This window comes from Megascapheus bottae, chromosome 34 (genome assembly GCF_031878675.1).
Source record: "Megascapheus bottae isolate mThoBot1 chromosome 34, mThoBot2.hap1, whole genome shotgun sequence".
Classification (NCBI taxonomy): domain Eukaryota; kingdom Metazoa; phylum Chordata; class Mammalia; order Rodentia; family Geomyidae; genus Megascapheus; species Megascapheus bottae.
The window spans coordinates 2,567,401-2,587,989 of NC_143542.1; the positions used below are offsets into that span (position 1 = coordinate 2,567,401).

The window sequence follows — 20,589 nt, forward strand, 5'->3', positions numbered from 1 at the left end:
GCTGGGCTCATATTCAGATCTTAGCCAATCACACTAGGAAGGGAAAATACTCTCTGCTCATTGGTCAGCTTCAGTCAGATGACCTCCCTCTCCAGGCAGCCTGATCTTTTCCTCCATCTTTCCTCAAACAGCCTTTATAGCCTCTGCCTTTTCTGTACCTCCTTTGCAGGGATGTTCTTCTATATCCCATCCCCCAAGCCCCATTATCCTGTGCATAGGAGAATTCATGGCAGCCATTCTTTTCTGATGGTCTTTCAAATCTGAAGGTCATGTTCCTAACATCTAGGTGGATTCTTTGTATGATGTTGCAGTTATTCAGACAACAAAATAGAATAGGATCAGACAACCTGCTGCTTCACAAATGCTTCAATAACTAATGCTTCTCAACTTACCTTGCTAAGAAATTCTCACCAGAAGCAGAATTAGGCAGATTTAGAAAGGGAATATCAAAAGTTTTGACCATTTTTGTTTTGGTTTTCTGTAGGATTATTTTTCACACACCATTTTCTTCCTTCATTCTTCTGAATGGTTTTCCCTCAATACCTTTCCCTTTGTTTCTGGCTTCAAGTGCTAGTTGAAGATCTGCCACCTTTAAAAAAAAAATTCCCTTGGGGCTGGGAGTTTGGCCTAGTGGTAGAGTGCTTGCCTAGCATGCACAAAGACCCAGGTTCAATTCCTTGGTACCACTTAAACAGAAAAAGCCAGAAGTGGTGCTGTGCCCCAGATGATAGAGCTCTAGCCTTGAGAAAGCCCAAGGACAATGCTTAGACCCTGAGCTAAAAAAAAATGCCCTTAGGCTAGGAATGTGGCTTATTGGTAGATGCTTACCTAGCATGCATAAATCCCTGCCTCTGATTCCTCAGTACCACATAAACAGAAAAAGCCAGAAGTGGTGCTGTGGCTCTAGTGGTAAAGTGCTAGCCTTGAGCAAAAGAACCTCAGGGACAGTGCCCAGGCCCTGAGGTTCAAGCTCCAGGACTGACCAAAAAAAATCCCCTGTATTAAAAAGTACCATAGCCAGGCACTGGTGGTTCATGCTACTTGGGAGGCTGAGATCTGAAGACCGAGGTTCAAAGCTAGCCCAGGCACAAAAGTCCGTAACCCTAACCATTTAACCACCAGAAAACTGGAATTAGTGCTGTGGCTCCGGTGGAAGAGTGCTTAGCCTTGAGCTGAAGAGCTCAGGGACAGCATCCAGGCCCAGAGTTCAAGCCCCATGACCAACAACAACAATAACAACAACATGATTTTGTTTCAGAGCTCAGAATTTGGCCAAATAGGTTCAACAGTGTAAAACAATATTTTATATTTTCACATGTCTTGAGAGGTAGGAGGTATTTTATCTTTATTGCATTTTCTCAAAGAAATTGTGACAGTGCCCTCTTTACAAACACAATTCATATGCATTCTTTCAAAAGAAATGGCCTGTTTAAAATGACACAGAAATATATCCAGACAAATTAGCCAACTATAGCTCACTGCTTACAAGCCAATTAGGAAGACTACATGTCAAATCAAAATTGATATTTACAAGAATTTGAGCTATTGCCACCTAGCTGTAAGTATTATAGATATGTAAGCTGTTGGTATAAATTATACAAAAATCAAAATGTTTATGAATATATGAGATTACATAACTATAAGAAACTATTTTTGAAACTATATATCTCTAAATTATTTAATCAAAGATCATAAATAATTCCACGCCCAACCTATTCAAAATAATACAATAAAATATATAAGTATTAACCCTATCTATTAAAACTATGTAATTCTAATCACATTTGCAAAGTAACTTCTCTCCTTTCCAGTCTGAGTCCCTGTACTCTAACTTTAGATAGTCTTCGATTCAACTACCAGAATTGGCACAAAAATCAGGACCTTCAACTTTGGAGAGACTGGAATCTTACAATCTAAAAGTCAAGTGGTGCCTCAGGGGGGGGAAAGGATATTCAGAAAGAATCCTGATTTGCAGACATCCATCCCTTCAGGAGATCCTTGATGTACCCTCAGGGGTACATGGGAAGTTCATGGCAGTTTTATGCATGTATTTCTAACAGAGTCTGGGTTCCTCTAGATTTTCTATAAGAGGCTCCTCTTTCCTTCATCAGGGGTTTTGTAAGTGTTCGTCAGACTTCTTGTTGAAAACGTACATTTCTTTTTGTCCAGCAATCTGGGAAACAAGGGGATAGGATAACAGATGAAAATTTCTAGGCAAGAATTAGTACAAACGTGGGACTCTCTTAGCAGAGGGTTACAATAGCTCAAAACCTAGATACATAAGGCCATATAGGATGAGGCTAAGTGAAAGGACCTCCAGGATATGGAAACAAGAGCCATGTAATATGTGATGGTTGTTCTTAAGGTACTATGTTATTTCTCATCTCTTTTGTTGTCCCTTAGTTATTCTCATATTGTTACAGTATCTTACCTTGTTATCTGGTATATTGAATATATGACTATTTGTTTATTTGAAATAGGAAAGGGAAGGGGGGAAAACAAGATGAGGGGAGGAGGTGGGGGAGGGAAATAGGGACAAAAACATAAGAAGGGGTATCAAAGAGGCCGGGAGTTTGGCCTAGTGGTTGAGTGCTTGCCTAGCATGCACGAAGACCTGGGTTCAATTCCTCGGTACCACATACATAGAAAAAAGCCAGAAGTGGTGCTGAGGCTCAAGTGGTAGAGCTCTAGCCTTGAGAAAGTCCAAGGACAGTGCTCAGGCCCTGAGCTCAAGGCCAGGACTGGCAAAAAAAAAAAGAAGGGGTTATCAAAGTGTGTGAAGTAATGCTCCTTCTATCTGGTGAATATAACTGTAACCCTTCTATTAATTACAATAAAAAATATTATTTGAATCAAGAAAAGGTAAAAAAATTTTTCCCAGGCATGGAGATGATTGACACACTAAAGTTTAGAATCCCTTATCAATTCAGTTTCAACCCTTCATCCATGTGTGTGTGTGTGTGTGTGTGTGTGCATGTGTGTATGTGTGTGCCAAACAGTCCTGGCGTTTAAATTCAGGGCCTAGGCTCTGTCCCTGAGCTTTTGTACTCAAAGCTAGCACTCTACTACTTGAGCCACAGCTCCACTTCTGGTAGTTAATTGAAGATAAGAGTCTCATGGACGTTCTTGCCTGAGCTGACTTCAAATCAGTCTCCTCAGATCTCAGGCTCCTGAGTAGCTAGGATGACCGATATGAGCCACTAGAGCCAGGCTAGAACCTCATTTATTTATTTATTTATTTAGCCAGTGCTGGGGTTAAGCTCAAGGCCTGAGCACTGTCCTTGGATTTTTCTCAAGGCTAGAACTCTACCACTTGAGCCTCAGCACCACTTCCAGCTTTTTCTAAGTATGTGGTACCAAGGAATTGAACCCGGGTCTTCATGCATGCTAGGCAAGCACTCTACCACTAGGCCAAACTCCCGGCCCCAAACCTTCTATTCTTAACTGCACAATTCTGACTCTCTTGATCATAGCTTGAAGGACAAATCTGGAATTTTCCAAGAGGAGAACTTGATCCAGCCGTGTGAAAGTGAGGGAAGAGGAAGAAGGCAAAGTAGAATTCTGGCCACAATTTATTTGAAGGCAAATTAGGATGCAAAGAAGTCAACGTTTATTTTCTATTGCCAATATACAGACTCTTCCTTTCCAATGGCCTATTCTTAAAACTTTCATTTTGTGACAAATAAGTCCCCAAAGTTAGTATCCATAAAGGAACCAAAGAATGAATTAAGAGGAAGTAAAAGCACAAATTGTTGCGTGCAGGGAGAGAGGAGAAGTTCTGGCTAGATTGCAAAGCTTTCATTTGGATCCAGTTGCCTGGGGTTGAAGGATTTCTACCCAATTTATGCCTCCCTGTGAACAATGGGTTCTTCAGAGGTCAGGCTGAATGTCCTTGAGTCACTTAGCATATCTGTCAAGATCATGTGCCTGTGATTGTCATTTCTGTGACCATACAGTGATGGGGGATGATCGAACAGTGTGACGTGGCTGGGCTGTGTCTGTCTGATCCGTGGGAGTGGGGGGGTGAGAATGTCCACACACGTGGATCCATGGATTTCCTAATTAGAGAACAGATTCCTCCATCCATCCCCAGAAGATACAGGTGTACCTGCCTTCAGGCCGACGAACCTCAAATTCCCAGGAGTCCTAGGGCAAGTGGTCACGGTCTCGCCCCCAAACCCAGAGCTCTGGGTCATAACCTTGAATCTGGAAAGAAAAACAACTCCCTGAACAGGTTCCACTCCTCACAAGGAATAGGGGGAAAAAATGCCATTTTCTTTTCCTTCTAGTCACCACATCCTTCTTCTACCCATCCCTTCCCATCTCGCCTCCATCTAGTCTCTCCTCCTCCAGCCCCATATCAACCCCCAGATATCCACCTCCTCACACTCCTCCCGGGAAACCCGAACATTCCAGCCCATGGACCGGATCCACTGGTAGCGCAATCTGTGGAACGAGGGGCGTTCTGCATAGCTCTTTCCATAGAGGAAGTGGAAAATGTCTTGTTTAGGGGCCTGGTTGTCCTCCTCCATGTCACTGGCCAGGTATCTGGGGAGAAAAATCAGGGCAGGTGTCGGGGAGCCCCGGGTGGACCCACTCAGCCCATCCAGAACTCACAGCAAGGCTGAGGCCCTGAAGGCCCCTCTCACAGAATGATGCTGAAGACAAAGCTAAGGTGGAGAGTTCAAGGCTGGGCCTCTCTACTCTTGTACCATGCAACTGACTTGACTTCCTCCTCCTCGTCTTTGCTCTCTTCCCTCTGCTCATGCTGTGTGTGTACCTGTCTCTCCACCACAGACCCAAGGTACAGCCTATGCCTGGCCCATTTGCCAATTTCTTTCTTCCCTTGGTTGATGAGGTACATCCATTCAACCAGGATTTCTTTTTTCTTTTTGTTTTGTTTTGGTCAGTCATGGGGCTTGAACTCTGGGCCTTAGCGTTGTCCCTGAGCTCTTCAGCTCAAGGCTACTGTCCTACCCCTTGAGCCAAACCCCATTTCCTGTTTTCTAGAAGTTAATTGGAGGTAAGAGTCTCAGGTCCTTTTGTGCCCTGGCTGGCTTTGAACCTTGATCCTCAGATCTCAGTCTCCTGAGTAGTTAGGATTACAGGGGTGAGCCACCGCGGCCAGCTTCTCAACCAGGATTTCTTAGATCTCTGTTTTCATTACCTTCTACTCCTAGCAAAGAGGAAGCTCTTTATAATATTTTGTTGCCAAGCGTTGGTAGCTCATACCCATAATTGTAACTACTCAAGAGGCTGAATCCAAGGATTGTTATTTGGAAGTTGGCCTGGGCATGAAAATTCATGGAGACTCTTCTCTTTAGTTAACCGGCAAAGAGCCAGAAATAAAAAAAGAAAGAAAAAACAAGCTCAGGAACAGTGTCGGGCTCTGAGGTCAAGGCCATGGACCGGTACAAAAGCAATTATTGAATGAGTGGGACATGCCATACTGGATACTTCATTGACTCTAACAAAAACCTGTGAAATGAACAGATTTGAGTTGAGTGCTTCAGGGTTGGTACGTGATTTGACAGAGCTCGGCCTTCAACGGTGTCTAGTGGGATTAAGAAACAAGAGGGAGGGCAAGAGACTTTACTCTCCCAAATTCTATTATGATGGCAGATTAGTGAAGGGAATGAACTGGTTTGGGCCATTTTGGGGTTTAGCTTGGTAGCTTGTCTCAAATTCCTGGCTCAGATATGTCTCCTGCCTCAGCCTGGCAATGACTTGGGCTAAAAAGTGAGTCCCATGAATCTAACTAGGTGTTTCATGTTCGAATTGACTTTAAAGATTGTGATTGTCTCTGGTACAGATGTAGGAAGGCAAGCTGCCCAGGAGACACAAGCTACACATAGAGGCAAGGACACTGGGAAGGAATCATGAAAGAAATATAAATATAAATATAAATATAAATATAAATATAAATATATATATGGTAAGCAGGTTTAGTTGAAGAGATAGTACAGCTGCCTGAATTCCCACTGAGAACCCCAGGCTTACTCTGGAGAATAATTAGCAGGGCAGTTGCTAGCAACATACAGAGCAGAGCATGGACAGATGTTAAATGAATCAAAGCTCATAGCCCATTCTCCAAACCCTCACAGGGCATTGGCTACTGAAGGACAGGAGAAGACAGAATACTCACAGAGCCAAGAAGAAATGGATTCGCCGAAATTGCCAGGAGAAGAGGCCAGCACGGCTGAAATAAGCAATGACCATAGCCAAGAGGTACTGATGGAGACAAAGAAAATGGGTAAAAGAGAGGTGACACCCTGGAGAGGAGAGACATGGGACAGAGAAAAGAGAGGCCAGGGCAGGGGCATGGCTCTGAGCTGTGACTCCCAGTATGGAATGACCTGCTTTTGTGGGGGGAGAGGGGCTGGAAGGCTCAAAGTGAGCCAGAAGACAAGGGGAAAGTTGTCGGCCATGTCCCATGCTGGTCAGTACTGGGGACTTTTGGGGTGGGGTAGATGGCTCAGGAGGGTCTGGGGACTCTTAGGGGGGCAGATGGCTCAGGAAAGTCTTTGGTCAGCTGGAGCAGAGAGGGTCAGAAACTCTCAAGTGTCTTCCCATGGCAAGAGAGTAACCTAGACCCCAAACAGAGGCAGGGGCCACCCAACCCCTCTATGTCAAACCTCCAGGCCCCAAGGGAGAGACTGACAGGTCATCAGAGGCCAGGACTGTGGGGTGTCATGCAGGTATACTGTGGGTTAGAGGGGCTTTTCTGTACCAGCCTATCCCCTCACCTTGTCAGACACCCTCAGTTTCTTGTCCCAGGCCAGGAATCTTCTCACCACTGGATCCTCTGTGGACAGAGTGCATGTGTGAAGGTCAGAAGTAGAACAGGATTGCATGGGAACAGAGCACAGGGATGGCAAGCCTCCCTTTACAGTGCTCTAGTCCAACGACAGATGTAAGACAAGAACCAGAGAAGACGATTCTCCAGAGGAGCTCCAGAGGGAGAGCCGAACATCCAGGTACCAGTCAAATATGGGCTAGATTCAGGTCTTTGATTCAACAGAGGCACCACTGCACAAGTTGAAAAGGAATCCATGCAATGTTGCCCTTTGATGTCACCTCAGGTTGTGACCATGGCTCTGTTAGTCTCTTGGGACACACACTTAGGGTCAGCAAAGTTAGTAAGATCTAAGTTTGAAGCTGAGTGCTGGTGGCTCATGTCTGTGATCCTAGCTACTCAGGAGACTGAGATGTGAGGATTGCAACTCCAAGCCAGACCAGGCAGGAAAATCTGTGATTTTTCCAGTCTCCAATAAATGGCAAAAAACAAAAGGAGGGGGGAGGTGGGGGCAGGGGTCAGAATTGGAGCTGTGGCTCAAATGGTTAAGCACTAGCCTTGAGCCAAGAAATGCTCATGGATGGTGCCTAGGCCTTCAAACCAGCACCGCCCCCCCCAAAAAAACAAGAGCCCAGCGTGGTGTCTCACATCTGTAATCTTTGCTACTCGGGAGGCTGAGCTCTGATGATCGCAATTCAAAGCCAGCCCAAGTACCAAAGTCCGTAAGACTCTTATCTACAATAACCACCAGAAAATCAGAAGTGGCACCATAGTTCAAGTGGTAGAGCCTTGAGCTGAAGAGCTCAGGAGCAGCACCCAGGCCCAGAGTTGAAGCCCCACGACCAACAATAAAAAAAAAAAGGAGCTAAGTTTCAGAGGGGAGAGTGAAAACTAAGATTTGGGGGTGAGGTGTAAGCTTTGTCAGATCTGATGTGGTCCTTGTCACCTATGAGCCCCTGGGTCTGGTGTCTGCATATCCCAGGGATACGGATAGCATCCTCTGTCCCCCCAGACTGCAGGCCAGCTGACTCCCTGGAGGCAGTGGTCGTGCCATGGCTCTCTGGCAAGGGGACTGTCCCTACCGAGCAACTTGGCGAACACCTTGTGATGCACGGGGAGGACAAGTGATCGGCGCCGTCTCTTAAACTTCATTTTCAGCCCACCGAGCTTCTCCACACACCACACTGGCCTGGCAGCCATTTCCTTCTCTTGTACCAGCTCCTCATCTGGCTCCTCTTCAGATTCAGAATCTGATGACCAGTCCCTCTTCTTCTTCAGACTGCAGGACTGAGCCAGGGGCCTGGAGTCCGTCCACATGGCTGAGTAAAGAAGCCCTGTCCCGGTGTGATACAGGTTATGTTTACAACCACTTTTCAACCATCTAAACCCCAAGAAGATCCCAAACTCTTCAGCTCCCAACCCATTGTTCTCTCTGTCCCCATGATGACACAGGTGCCCCGTCCCCTACCCCCCCACACACACACAGCTTACCTAGCCATTGACCCCTCTATTTCTTTTCCAAAACTCTTTCTCGTTATAGGTACTTTCTCCACTGAGGGTGAGTTCCTGCCCCCCTGCCCCCACCCCGCCTCCCCACCCCCACCTCTCTTTGTCTCATCTTTTTGTTTTGGTTTGGTTTGTCAGTAGTAGGGTTTGAACTCGGGGCTCTGTCCCTGAGCTTTTTCTGCTTAAGGCTAGCGCTCCACCACTTTGAGCCACATCTTCACTTCTGATTTTCTGGTGGTTAACTGAAGATTCTTATGGACTTTCCTTCCCTGGGCTGGTTTTGAATCATGATCCTCAGATCTCAGCCTCCTGAGTCGCTAGGATGGCAGGCATGAGCCACCTGCACCCGCTGCTCTGAAGCTTTTCTATCCACAACCTTGTCCTACCTCTGGTTCTCCCTCCGGTCTCTGGCATCCTGGATCCCTCCTCCCTTTTGGTGTACCCCTTCCTCATTACTAGTCACCCTCTTAAACCTTTTCTCACCCCAGCCCATCACCTGATGACTCTGGCACATCTTCCTCCATCACTACGTCAGAGGAGTAGCCAGACGGCTGGGGACTCTGGTTCTCACATTGAGAAGATGGTTGGAAAGTAACCAACATTCTCAACAAATACTTTCTTCCCTTCCACCAAACCTAGACTGAGATCTGGCCAAATCCTTTCTTCTGGGCGAAGTCACCGTGAACAACGCTGAGAAGATGCGGTTATCCACTGTATCCACCGAGCACCTCGGAGTGCGGCCCCTTCCAATCAGCAAGGTGGAAGCCGCTGATGTCATCAGCTATTCCAGCCTGACAACCAGTTTGAAAGCAAACATCAGCAACTGCCTGACTGGCCTGGACTCCAGTGAACATCCCGGTCCAGGTAGAACACGACCTTTCCCATTATGGATGGGAAGGAAGCACATGGGGTCTGAGGCAGAAAAGACTACAGTGTTCTCAGGGCCTGATGGAATTACTGCCAGAGTCTGGCCCTCCCTCTCTCCCTCCCTCCTTCCTTCCTTCTTTTCTTTCTCACTCTCCTTCTTTCTTTCTTGTTCTCCTTTATTTTTCTTTCTTTCTCTCCTTCTTTCCTTTATTTCTATCTTTTCTCTCTCTCTTTTTCTTTCTTTCTCTTTCCTTCCTTCTTTTCTCCTTTCTTTCTTTCTCTCCTTTCCTTCCTTCTTTTCTTTTCTTTCTCTCCCTCTGTCTTTTATTTCTACCTTTCTCTTTTCTTTCTTTCTCGCCTTTTTCTTTCTCCTTTCATGTCGTTCTTTCTCTTTCTTCCTTTTTCTTTCTTTCCTTCCTTCCTTTTTTTCTTTCGTTCTCTCTCCTTCCTTCCTTTCTTCCTTCCTTCCCTTCCTCTCTCTCTTTTTCTCTCTCTCTTTCTCCTTTCTTCCTTCTGGATTGGCCTAATGGTACCTCAGGACTTAACCCAGTGGTTAAGCAATATATGACTATCTCAAATCACAATTCTGTTCATTAAAATGTACTAGAGAGTCCATGACTGCTTTGCCAAAAATTCGTCTTGGTTTGTATATTCCTTTCTCTTCCGAGCTAGTGTCTGGATATGCTACAAAAAAAATAGGCAGTACGCATGATCAAATATGTGGATACCATATCTAAAATGAACAACCAGTGAAATCTGCTTTGTTTTTGTGTCAATCCTGGGACTTGAACTCCTGGTCTGAACACTATCACTTAACTTTTTCACTCAAAACTAGTGCACTACCATTTGAACCCCACCTCTATTTCTGGAGGTTTGCTAATTAATTAAAGATAAGGGTCTCATCAGCTTTTCTCTCCAACCTGGCTTTGAACTACAATCCTCAGATCTCAGCCTCCTGAGTAGCTAGGATTATAGGTGTAAGTCATTGGTGCCCAGCTCAGCACAGGTTTTGGCTCATGAATACTATCATTCTAGCTGGCTGCAGGTGGTTCATGCCCCTAATGTTAGCTACTCAGAAGGCTGAGATCTGAGGATCACAGTTCAAAGCCATCCTGGGCAGGACTCTTATCTCCAATTAACCACCAGAAAATCAGAAGTAGTGCTGTGGCAAAAAGTAGTAAAGTCCCTGAAGCAAAAGAGCTCAAGGACAGCACCCAGACTCTGAGTTCAAGCCTCATAACCAACGAAAAAAAAAGTGAAAAATAAATAAATTTTTTAAAAAATATATATATATATATCACTTCTATTTCCTGTTGAGGTGGTTTAATGTGGCAGAGGCAGAATGAAGCAAAGATGTTTTGCGAGTACCAGACTGGGGCATGGAACTAGACTGGGGCCCGCCTGATACAATTTCTTCACAAAATATACGTTCAGTGAAATGTCTGTTTGACAAATGGAGCAAGGGTTATTTTTTTAATGGTATTGAAGGATATAAACAGAAAATGCTTTTTGAGGAGCATGAAGCAAACTGGAGACATAACCTGGCAGGGCAGTAGCTGGCCTTGAGTCGTTGGCTGTGGGAACCCTCAGAGCCAGCACTAGGGTTCCTGGAAGGTGATAATCCATCCCACAGCCTTCTCCTTGCTGGTCTGCTCCTGTGACCTTCCTATTGACCTCTGGTGAGTGATAATCTCTGACCCATGAAGAGAACTTTGCCTTCTGATCCCCCAGAGTCTCTAGTGAGACCCCTGGGCAGAGAGGATGAATGGGACACTTTCCCCCTTCCTGCCCACGACGGAGTCATGGGATCTACATTTCCTGTCCAGCTGAAACAAGTATGCAAAGCGGGAAAACATAGGAAATCGCCATGTCTCAGAATTTCAGACCCCTGAGACAGAGGCTGGCCCTGGGGAGAATTTCCAAACCATGAAACAAGAAGAGCACAGGGGGTGGAGAGCACTCAGGGCTGGGTGTGGAGCACACAAGAGCTGGGAACTGACGCTTGGAAGGCTTCTCCTTGCCAACTCGATTTCAGGCTCAAGCAATTGGCAATACTTGTTCAATCCCTTTGTTATATGTCTAAAGATTTTTTTAAAGTATATAACCTTGGGCCTGGAGCATGGTCTAGTGGTAGAGTGCTTGCCTAGCATTCATAAAGCCATGGTTTGATTCCTCAGTACCACATACACATTAAAAGAAGTGGCACTGTGACTCAAGTGATAGAGCATTAGCCTTGAGAAAACCCAAGGACAATGTCCAGGCCCTGAACTCAAGCTCCGGGACTGGCCAAAAAAAAAAAAAAAAAGTATAGAACCTCCCTGCTGTCATTACTAATCTTTTTAACTTTATTTTAAAAGCTCTGAGTGTCATTCCTCTGAAATATAGACTTCCAGGGACATAACGTCTCTATCTCCTTGCTTCTTGTGAGTTTAGTCCAGGCCCCCAGTATGAGCTATCACTATTATTTGTTACAAGGTATGACAAATTTTTCCTTTTCCTTTTTCTAAAGGCAATAAGCCAGCTCAAGCAGCCACGTCCATTACCAGATAAATTCAGGAATGAGTCTGAGAATGAAGAGCCAGCTGTGCTAAGTCCTTTCACCTACGACTAGTCCCTCTATCCTTGGACCCTGTAGGTTGAGGCTGTTAGAAAATGAGGTTCCTTCACCCTGGCGATCTCTTCTGTGGTTTGCCTGTGCTGGGCATTGCAGTATGACTTAGTGCTTCTTTGAAGATGTGACTTTTATTTTCTTGTCTGTCAGTGTCCAGTTTGGGAAAAATGAGCATCTTCACCCAACCTTAAACATGATCTTCTTGAGAGGTAAGATCACAGGGTGTGTTTTCTGCTTTGGGCTTCTCCTTTCTGGTTCTGTGTTGATCCTTTGAATGCATTTAGTGGTGTGATCTACAAGAGCTACCACATCTACCTTCTTTTCCTTCCTTGAAGACATGGCTGGACGTTTGCTGTACCCTCCTTTTTGGGTGAAATGTGTAGCACTTCTGCCTGTCACAACCTCGATGCTAAAGCCAGGAGGAGGACTTTGGAGACAGACCTGGGCGCAATGAATGCAGGAGCCATTGGTCCCTCAGCGTAGCGCCTCTTTGCAGCAGAGGACGAGGTAGGGACTTGTGAGACGGTTCCTAACCCTGGTATCGCATTGACTTTTGGGAAATAGAGTCCTGGTACCTGTCCTGGCTCCAGCAGAGAACCCTGGGCCGCCAACTTCCGGTGTGATGCTACGCATGCGCGTTTCCCCCCTTCCCCACCCCCTGCATGCGCGTCTACGCCTGCGCGCCGCCGCCGCCGCTCTATCCTGACTTCCTGTGGGTTCGCAGTCCCTTCAGCCCTCACTGCCCGGCTCTGGTCTCCAGTGGGCGAGCGTCCCGGAGCCTGCGGGGCTGAGGGCCGGAGAAGCCGGGGCTGTCAGTGGCGGCGGGCAAGGCGTCACTGCGGGTCGGTGAGTCGCCGGGGGCGCAGGCCCCGAACTCGTTCCTCTCAGGCTCAGACCCTCGGAGCCCCAGGGAGGACGGGGTGCGCAGGGCCGCCTTGCGTGCGGGTCCCCGGAAGGCAGGTGGGGGGCGAAGGTTGAGCAGCGGGTATGACCGGGCCGGGTTCCCCTCCCTGACGCCCCTTCCTCCTGCAGCTCCGCCTGCAGGTTCCCCACCCCCAGCTCTGCCCTTAGTTGTAGAACCAGATAGTACCAGGCAGGAGGTGTCTTCTGTATCGCCTGCATTGATGCAGGAGGGGGTGGGTGAGTTGACCAAGGTCAAGGGTTTGTGGGGAGGTAAGGTTGTAGGATTCCTGGAACTATTTAGTTCACAATAAGTTTCCTAATTTTAAAAAAAAAATGTCCTTTGGAGGCAGCATCGCTTTGACATATATAAATGGAGCCTCAACCGTGCCTGCTGTTCTGTTATTCTGAGCATCCGAGGGAAAATTCTGATCTTCAGTAGGTAAAAACAATAAGAAAAATAAAGGAAGCCAGACACCAGTGGCTCATGTCTTCAGGGGAAAAGCCCTAGTACAAGCACGCATGTGCACGCACACACACACACACACACGTATGCATGCTTCAGGAGTGCTGTGTAAGAATCCCTTTCTTACATTTAACATGGTAGACTATCTTCCTTCAGAGTAAGAATTGCATTTTTCCCCCCCCAGGTAAGTGGATCAGAAAGATTCAGGTGGTTGCTGTGAATTCCCTAGGTCCTCGTCAGCACCTAAAGTGATAGTGTCCAATAAGGTTTCTGTCTTGGAACTTTCCGGTTATGTTCTTGAATGAGATTCCTGCTTGGTTGGTCAGGTGACACATAATAACAACACTTATTTTCCCTTGTCTAGGTCTACCCTGCTTCTACAGTTCTCCAGATTTGTGCAAGAGCAGCAGAAAATGAATACATCCCTGGTGAGTTTTTCTTTTTTTTTGTATTTCTCCTCTATCTTGGCTTACAGTATAACTGACAAAGAGAACAAGGATTCAAACTCTTAAATTGGAAAGCAGAACTAGATAAAAAGGTATAGTCAGATGAAATGAAGCAGCAGTCAGCATCAAGCATTTTTCTTATTAATACCTGTCTATTGCATGTTCCTTTATACAGTCTTCAAAGCCAGAATACAAGTGTCTCATGTTCTTTATATTCATAGTTGTCACATAGTTGAAGCACACACATCCTGTTTATGTGAAGTACCTGTTTATATCCATGCCCATTTCTCCCAAGGTATCGTTGTGTTTTCTTGTTAGCTTATAATTACTCTCATAATCTGATGATAGGGAACATTTTCCTCCAAGTTGATTTTCTTTTATTCTCCAGTATTAACATATAATCACTTAATCTTTTCATTTTGAGAAAGCAGATATTTCATATTTTTAGTTTCTCAGAATGAGAAAGCTGGCCTGATGGCATACATGGCCCACGCAGGGTCTCCATCTGTAATTCAGTACAGTTTCTTAGCAGGGCCACGCCAGTGGTGAAGAGGGAGGGAGGTGGTGTCTTGTGGTTCTCTTATCCCGTCTTATCCCTCTAGTCCCTGCCCTTGCCATGTTCCTTGGACAGGCCTGGCTGATGCTCTGGAGTCGGCATGTCTGAGAGAAGCTGTCTCTCTCTTGCTAAACAGGAGGGCTCCCACTGGCCAGCTGCATGCTTGTCTGCTGTCCTTTGCCCTCAGGAGGCTCTCCCTGTTTTGTGAGGCCATGCAGTTGAGAGCCCACCTGTGATGCAAAGCAAATTACAGGTCACCCTGGGTGCTGGATGACCTAGCAAAACCCTGTCAAAAAAAGACGGTGGTGGTGGTGGTGGTCTTTGTTTGGATTTTTTTGTTTTCATTAAGAAGGTGTACAGAAAGGAAGAGTGAACAAATGCAGTCAGCTATTTGGTATACTGTGTGGAAAATGAACTGCTGTAACTTGTAGGCAGGAATAGGGAGGAAACTGGGAGAAGGGATGACATTGTCCAAAAAAAGAAATGTACTGATCTGACTTTTGCACTGGTAACCCCTCTGTTCGATAACTTAATAAGAATAAAATTATCTTTTTAAAAGACAAAGGGGCCATGATCACATGAAATCTGAGTTTGGAACATGCATGAGAATTTTCACATTTCCACGATGCAGCGATGCATGCCTGTGATCTTGAGACGCTCTTGTCCCCATGTGTCTTTTCCATGTCACCCAACTGTGATCATCACAGGGGCCGGTGTCTTTCAACGATGTGGCAGTGGGCTTCACCCAGGAGGAGTGGCAGCAGCTGGATGCCAATGAGAAGACAACATACCGGGATGTGATGCTAGAAAACTACAGCCACCTCGTCTCCCTGGGTGAGGACATCTTGCTTTCTCAGCTGCTAAAATGCATCGTGAGACTGCTCAAACCTTAAGGGATTGAATCTTAAATAATAACGTTGGTCTGTTTGGGGCATTTCGGTCTGGATCTCCCTGTGAATGGTTCTAGTTTTTATTTTGATGTTTGATTTTGATTTTTGCCAGTCCTAGGAACTTGAACTCAGGGCCTCGGCACTGTTCTTGAGCTTTCTCAAAGCTAGCGCTCTACCACTTGAGCCACACCACCACTTCTTGTTTTTTCTGTATATGTTATACCAAGGAACCCAGGGCTTTGTGCATGCTAGGCACGTACTCTACCACTAGGCCAGGTTCTGGTTTTTATAAAGCACTGGGGAATTTCTGTTGTGCTGCTGGCATGAGTTCAAGTTCTCTTTTGTTTCTCATAACAGGATATCACATTATCAAACCAGATGTTATCATTAAGTTGGAGCAAGGAGAAGAGCCATGGATAGTAGAAGGAGCATTCCCACTTCAGAGCTGCCCAGGTATGTTAGTGGAGGTAGAGAGCAGATGATTGGGGAGCATTTCAGGAACTTTCTAATGGCCCCAGACCTCTTCTACTGCAGGTACCTGACTCTCTCCAAAGACATCGCCTTTCCCTATAAAAACATGTGTTTATAGAGTTCACAAGTTTATAATACAGTTTTGTTCTGCTTTCTACTGCCAGGGTCTTAAACCTTAAATGGTGATGTCATAAGGTAGATGTGACTTAAGAAAATGCGTGAGGTAATTGCTAACAGATCACATGCTTTGTGTTAAGTGCTGTCCTGAGCATCTTGCCAACTCCCATTATCCCACCCAGCCCCGTGAGGTGGGGGCTGTCATGTCCGTCATCACTGCTCACCCTGAGCCGTCACACAGCACTCATGCCACGTTGTGCAAATAGGAACAGGAGGAATTTGTCAGATGAGTCCAGGCTTGCATCCCACCATTACCGGAATAACTTAGGAAGGGGACATGTTCTGTGGACCCCTTCATACTCCTGTTGAACATGGGTGTTCCAGAACACTCCTTCCGAGCAAGGAGAGTCCCACTTAGAGTTTACTGTTGTTTTTGTGCCCATCCTGGGGCTTGAACTCAGGGCCTCACACTCTTGCTCAGCTTTTTCACTCACAGCACTCTTACCACTTGAACAGTATCTCCAATTCTGGCTTTTTGCTGATTAAGAGTCTCACAGATTAGTCTGCCTGGACTTCAAGCCACATTCTTCAGATCATAGTAGCCTTTTTAGTAGCTAGGATTATAGGCTTAAGTAACTGTCACCTGGCTCGCATTTACAGTTTGAGGGAAGAAAAAAATGAGAAAATTTAAGTATGAATGTTTTGGCAATACTGCATGAATTGGGAAAAAGGCAAAACAGGGTGGCTAAATGTAGAGTAGTAAAAGTGCTACCACAAAAATTGGTGAGGCCTCAAGTTTGATCCATCTCTCCCCACACGATAGGAAGTAATAGAAAGGAAGGCATTCATCCACCACCAGGCGAGCCCTGCTTCACGGTCTTGTTTCCTTGTGCAGCTGGGCTCCTGTCCACTCTCCTGTATGTGAATCCATTCATACCTCCCTCATTCTTCCATCCAAATCCTGGTCCACCAGTCCCTGCTCTGTGGATTTTACTGTATGCCCTGTTTTGAACCAAAGATCACAGAGTAGCCACCATCATACATGCTGTGCTTTTGTCAGTCAGTTCACTTCCTCTTCCCCTTGTTGGGTGTGTCTGTTCCAAACAAAAGAATAAGGAGAAGGCATTTGGAAACTGTCTGTCCACGACTTACCTCCAGACGAAACACTACGTTCTATTCTCAGTATGTCTTGTGTAGGAAGATGCACTAACGTCAGTTCGTTTCACTTCTTTTTAGATGAGGTCTGGCAAAAGGACAACCTGGTGAACAGTGTGCGGGAAGGTGAAGATAAACATTCAAGGTCACTCTTCTTCTGCAACAACAAAAGCCTGGTGGAAGAGGGAGGCAGTGTTTCCAGTAAAGCTTTGAGGGCAGAGAGGAACCTTGTTCCTCTGAGAAGAGCCTCTCAGTGCGATGCTTGTGAAAGGAGTTTGGTCTGCGTTCCAGAATACATTAGCAGTGATGGAAGCTACGCAAGGATGAAGCCCAGTGAATGCAGTGGCTGTGGGAAGCTTCAGAAAGCCCAGCCTGGAGGTGACTCGTACCGTCAAAGTGGAAATGCTTACACCCTGAATGAAGAGAATATTTATCAGAAAATTCATATTTTGGAGAAACCCTTTGACTACATGGACTGCCAGAAAGCCTTCCCAAAGGACCCAGTTTTTGTTAATCACGTGGAAGAAAAGTCCTATAATTGGGATGCATCAGAAATGGCCTTTCTCCGGATGTCAGACCTCAGTGTGCCTAAGAGACCTCACGCGGAAATGAAGCCCTATGAATGCCATGAGTGTGGGAAATCCTTCTGCAAGAAGTCAAAGTTTATTATACACCAGCGGACGCACACGGGGGAGAAACCTTACAAATGTAACCAGTGTGGGAAATCCTTCTGCCAGAAGGGGACCCTCACTGTCCACCAGAGAACTCACACGGGGGAGAAGCCCTACGAGTGCAGCGAATGCGGGAAGAACTTCTACCAGAAGTTGCACCTCATCCAGCACCAGCGCACGCACTCAGGAGAGAAGCCCTACGCATGCAGCTACTGCGGGAAGTCCTTCTGCCAGAAGACCCACCTCACCCAGCACCAGAGGACGCACTCGGGGGAACGGCCTTACGTGTGTCACGACTGCGGGAAGACTTTCTCCCAGAAGTCGGCCCTCAACGACCACCAGAAAATCCACACTGGCGTGAAACTCTACAAGTGCAGCGAGTGTGGGAAATGCTTCTGCCGCAAGTCCACTCTCACGACCCACCTGAGGACGCACACGGGGGAGAAGCCCTACGAGTGCAACGAGTGTGGGAAGTTCTTTTCGCGGCTGTCATACCTCACTGTGCACTACAGGACCCACTCGGGAGAAAAGCCCTACGAGTGTGCGGACTGCGGGAAAACGTTCTACCTGAACTCGGCGCTCATGAGGCACCAGAGGGTGCACACTGGGGAGAAGCCTTACGAATGCAACGAGTGCGGGAAGTTATTCTCCCAGCTCTCGTACCTCACCATCCATCACAGGACCCACTCGGGCGTGAAGCCGTACGAGTGCAGCGAGTGTGGGAAAACCTTCTACCAGAACTCGGCCCTCTGCAGACACCGCCGGATACACCGAGGGGAGAAGCCCTACGAGTGTTACATCTGCGGCAAGTTCTTCTCTCAGATGTCCTACCTCACCATCCACCACAGAATCCACTCTGGAGAGAAGCCCTATGAGTGCCGAGAGTGTGGGAAAACCTTCTGCCAGAACTCGGCCCTGAACAGACACCAGAGGACGCACACCGGAGAGAAAGCGTACGAGTGCTACGAGTGTGGGAAGTGCTTCTCCCAGATGTCCTACCTCACCATCCACCACCGCATCCACTCAGGAGAGAAGCCGTTCGAATGTAACGAGTGTGGGAAAGCCTTCTCTCGGATGTCCTACCTCACTGTGCACTACAGAACCCACTCAGGCGAGAAGCCTTACGAATGCACAGAGTGTGGGAAAAAGTTCTACCACAAGTCAGCCTTCAATAGCCATCAAAGAATTCACAGGAGAGGGAATGGGGACATAGTGGATGTGGGAAGGCTCCTCTGAAGTCAGACCTCGACACGTGTTTCAGCATGATGAGCTTGACGCTCCCGCCTGCAGTCAGACGTTATACAGATGGCTCTCTGTATCCCTGGGCATCATAGCCACAGATTGAACCCGCTGGAAGTACTTGGGGGAAAATTTACATTTGTACCAAACATAACCAATGTTTCTTGTCATTGTATTTTAAATGCACTATAACAACATAGTAATTTATTGTATTAGGTAAGTAAATTAGAGAACATTGAGAAGTACATGGAAGGACAAAGTGCAGTGGTGCACACCCAGATACTCTGAAGCAGGGAATGGAAGGATCGAGGTTCAAGTCCAGCAGTAAGGCAGTGGAATGTCTCATCTAACCAAAACACTGGATGTGGTGGTACACACCAGCTATCCTAGCTGCAGATGATAACGGAAGTAGGAGGACTGAATTCCAGTCTGAAAGCCTTGTTTAAAATGTTAACTGAAACTGAAATGGCTGGAGGCATGGCTCATTGCTTGTCTTACAAGCACGAGGCCTGCAGTTCAAACCCTAGTACTGCCCCAAATCTACAACACGTGGGAGGACTGTGTAGACTACATTGATTTATGTCATGATTTGAGCATCTAGCGGGTTCAGCCTGGCTCCCAAATACCAAGGGACGTTAATATAGCTGAGAACGCAACACAGGTGAGTGCGGCCGAGCCCTGTGCAGTAGTCAGATTCATCACTAAAAATTCAGGGTAGAAACCACAATTACAACATGGCCACATGTCTCACTAGATGCCAGGCTGCATGGGGGAAAATTGCACAAATAGGATGTTTGTGTGTGTGTGTGTGTGTGTGTGTGTATTTCACCATGAATTCAGACTGCTTTTTCAGGGAGTTTTTTCAATTGGAGGAGTGAGAAATATCCTTTGAATACAGTTACTATCAAAAGATATGTTTCTGATATAACACTTTTTGTAACAAGGAAGAAGCAACATACTCTGTAGAAATAGGAGATATAAACTCATCGGTATAGCTCACTGTCCACATTAAACTCAAACAGGTCCCAAGGAATACAGTAATTAAGGTTTTTGTTTGTTTTTCTAGCATGTTACATTATAGGAATTACATGTTCAGTTAGTTTGTAACATATATGGTAAGAGCACCCATTCTAAGAAGTACCACAAATATGATAAATATACTTTCCTTATATGCCTCCCTGGGTTTATAAGTACATTTGCTATTGTTAATGAACTATGCCCTCCACTAAGAAGTGTTTATATTTTCAAGTATAGCTGAGTCTGCAAAGGAGATAAAAATACGTGTAAAATAGATAGTAAACAATACATAGACCTACATTTTAATTAAGCCAGAAGTCTCTTGGTTCAAGAAATAGCTTTAGTACTTATTTCACTCTGCAACTGAAACAAGCACTTCACAATGTTCCCATCCCATGGCCTCATCTGCTTATTTTCAGTGCTTTCCTGAGGTGTGTGTAGAGGAAGTGCTGTCTTGTGATTTGATACACTAGTGTTTATGAATGTGCTCAGTTCCATGCCCCAGGCCCCCATTGCTGAAGGAGTGGAGAACACTTTCAGGTGTGCAGCAGACGCAGTGGGTACCTCCCCAGGTCACCCGTCCATCCTCACAGGGCAGTCCTGATGAGCTCCAGTCACGAGGGAGTCCTTATCGCTAGCAGGTAATTTAAAGCACCCATGTGTAGACACACAAAAGGGGACAAGATAGCTCACAGGTTGTTTCTGGGGAAGATTTCAGTGGTCCTGGGATTCAGTCGAGATGGAGAAGGGTCTTTTGGTGAGCATTACCTGTGCAGACATGGTTCATGGCAATGCCTCTCAGCAATGGATTATACTCTGATGGTGGCCTGCACAGAAAGACTAGAAGATGGCATCTGGATGTCACGGAACCAGCCAGTCTT

At 46.2% G+C, this 20,589-nt stretch overlaps 2 protein-coding genes and 1 long non-coding RNA gene across 3 annotated transcripts; 2 read left to right on the top strand and 1 right to left on the bottom strand.

Annotated features, from left to right (window-relative positions):
* The first annotated feature begins 141 nt into the window (after window positions 1-141).
* Window positions 142-7,058, top strand: LOC150042614 (uncharacterized). The gene is made up of 3 exons (XR_016533570.1): window positions 142-266; window positions 6,105-6,228; window positions 6,778-7,058. It is a non-coding gene; the product is annotated as an uncharacterized LOC150042614 (long non-coding RNA).
* Window positions 4,119-9,061, bottom strand: LOC150042615 (speedy protein E4-like). Its single transcript, XM_090324131.1, has 6 exons — window positions 8,799-9,061; window positions 7,879-8,115; window positions 6,747-6,805; window positions 6,146-6,231; window positions 4,380-4,548; window positions 4,119-4,206 (listed from the first exon to the last, which is right to left on the bottom strand). The coding sequence occupies exons 1-6, from the start codon at window positions 8,902-8,904 to the stop codon at window positions 4,147-4,149; spliced, it is 717 nt and encodes a 238-aa protein (XP_090180257.1). The 5' UTR covers window positions 8,905-9,061; the 3' UTR covers window positions 4,119-4,146.
* Window positions 9,062-12,488: 3,427 nt separating this feature from the next.
* On the top strand, window positions 12,489-19,769 carry Znf12 (zinc finger protein 12). The gene is made up of 5 exons (XM_090324130.1): window positions 12,489-12,626; window positions 13,511-13,574; window positions 14,856-14,982; window positions 15,396-15,491; window positions 16,863-19,769. The coding sequence occupies exons 2-5, from the start codon at window positions 13,560-13,562 to the stop codon at window positions 18,686-18,688; spliced, it is 2,064 nt and encodes a 687-aa protein (XP_090180256.1). The 5' UTR covers window positions 12,489-12,626; window positions 13,511-13,559; the 3' UTR covers window positions 18,689-19,769.
* Window positions 19,770-20,589: the final 820 nt, after the last annotated feature.

Coding starts and splice junctions, on each gene's coding strand:
- Znf12 (XM_090324130.1), top strand. Junction 14,983..15,395: donor CAGCCACCTCGTCTCCCTGG/GTGAGGACATCT, acceptor TTCTCATAACAG/GATATCACATTATCAAACCA. Junction 15,492..16,862: donor CCCACTTCAGAGCTGCCCAG/GTATGTTAGTGG, acceptor ACTTCTTTTTAG/ATGAGGTCTGGCAAAAGGAC.
- LOC150042615 (XM_090324131.1), bottom strand. CDS start 8,904: ATGTTGGTTACTTTCCAACCATCTTCTCAATGTGAGAACCAGAGTCCC. Junction 8,116..8,798: donor AGATGTGCCAGAGTCATCAG/GTGATGGGCTGG, acceptor TTCTTTACTCAG/CCATGTGGACGGACTCCAGG. Junction 6,806..7,878: donor GGTGTTCGCCAAGTTGCTCG/GTAGGGACAGTC, acceptor CTCTGTCCACAG/AGGATCCAGTGGTGAGAAGA.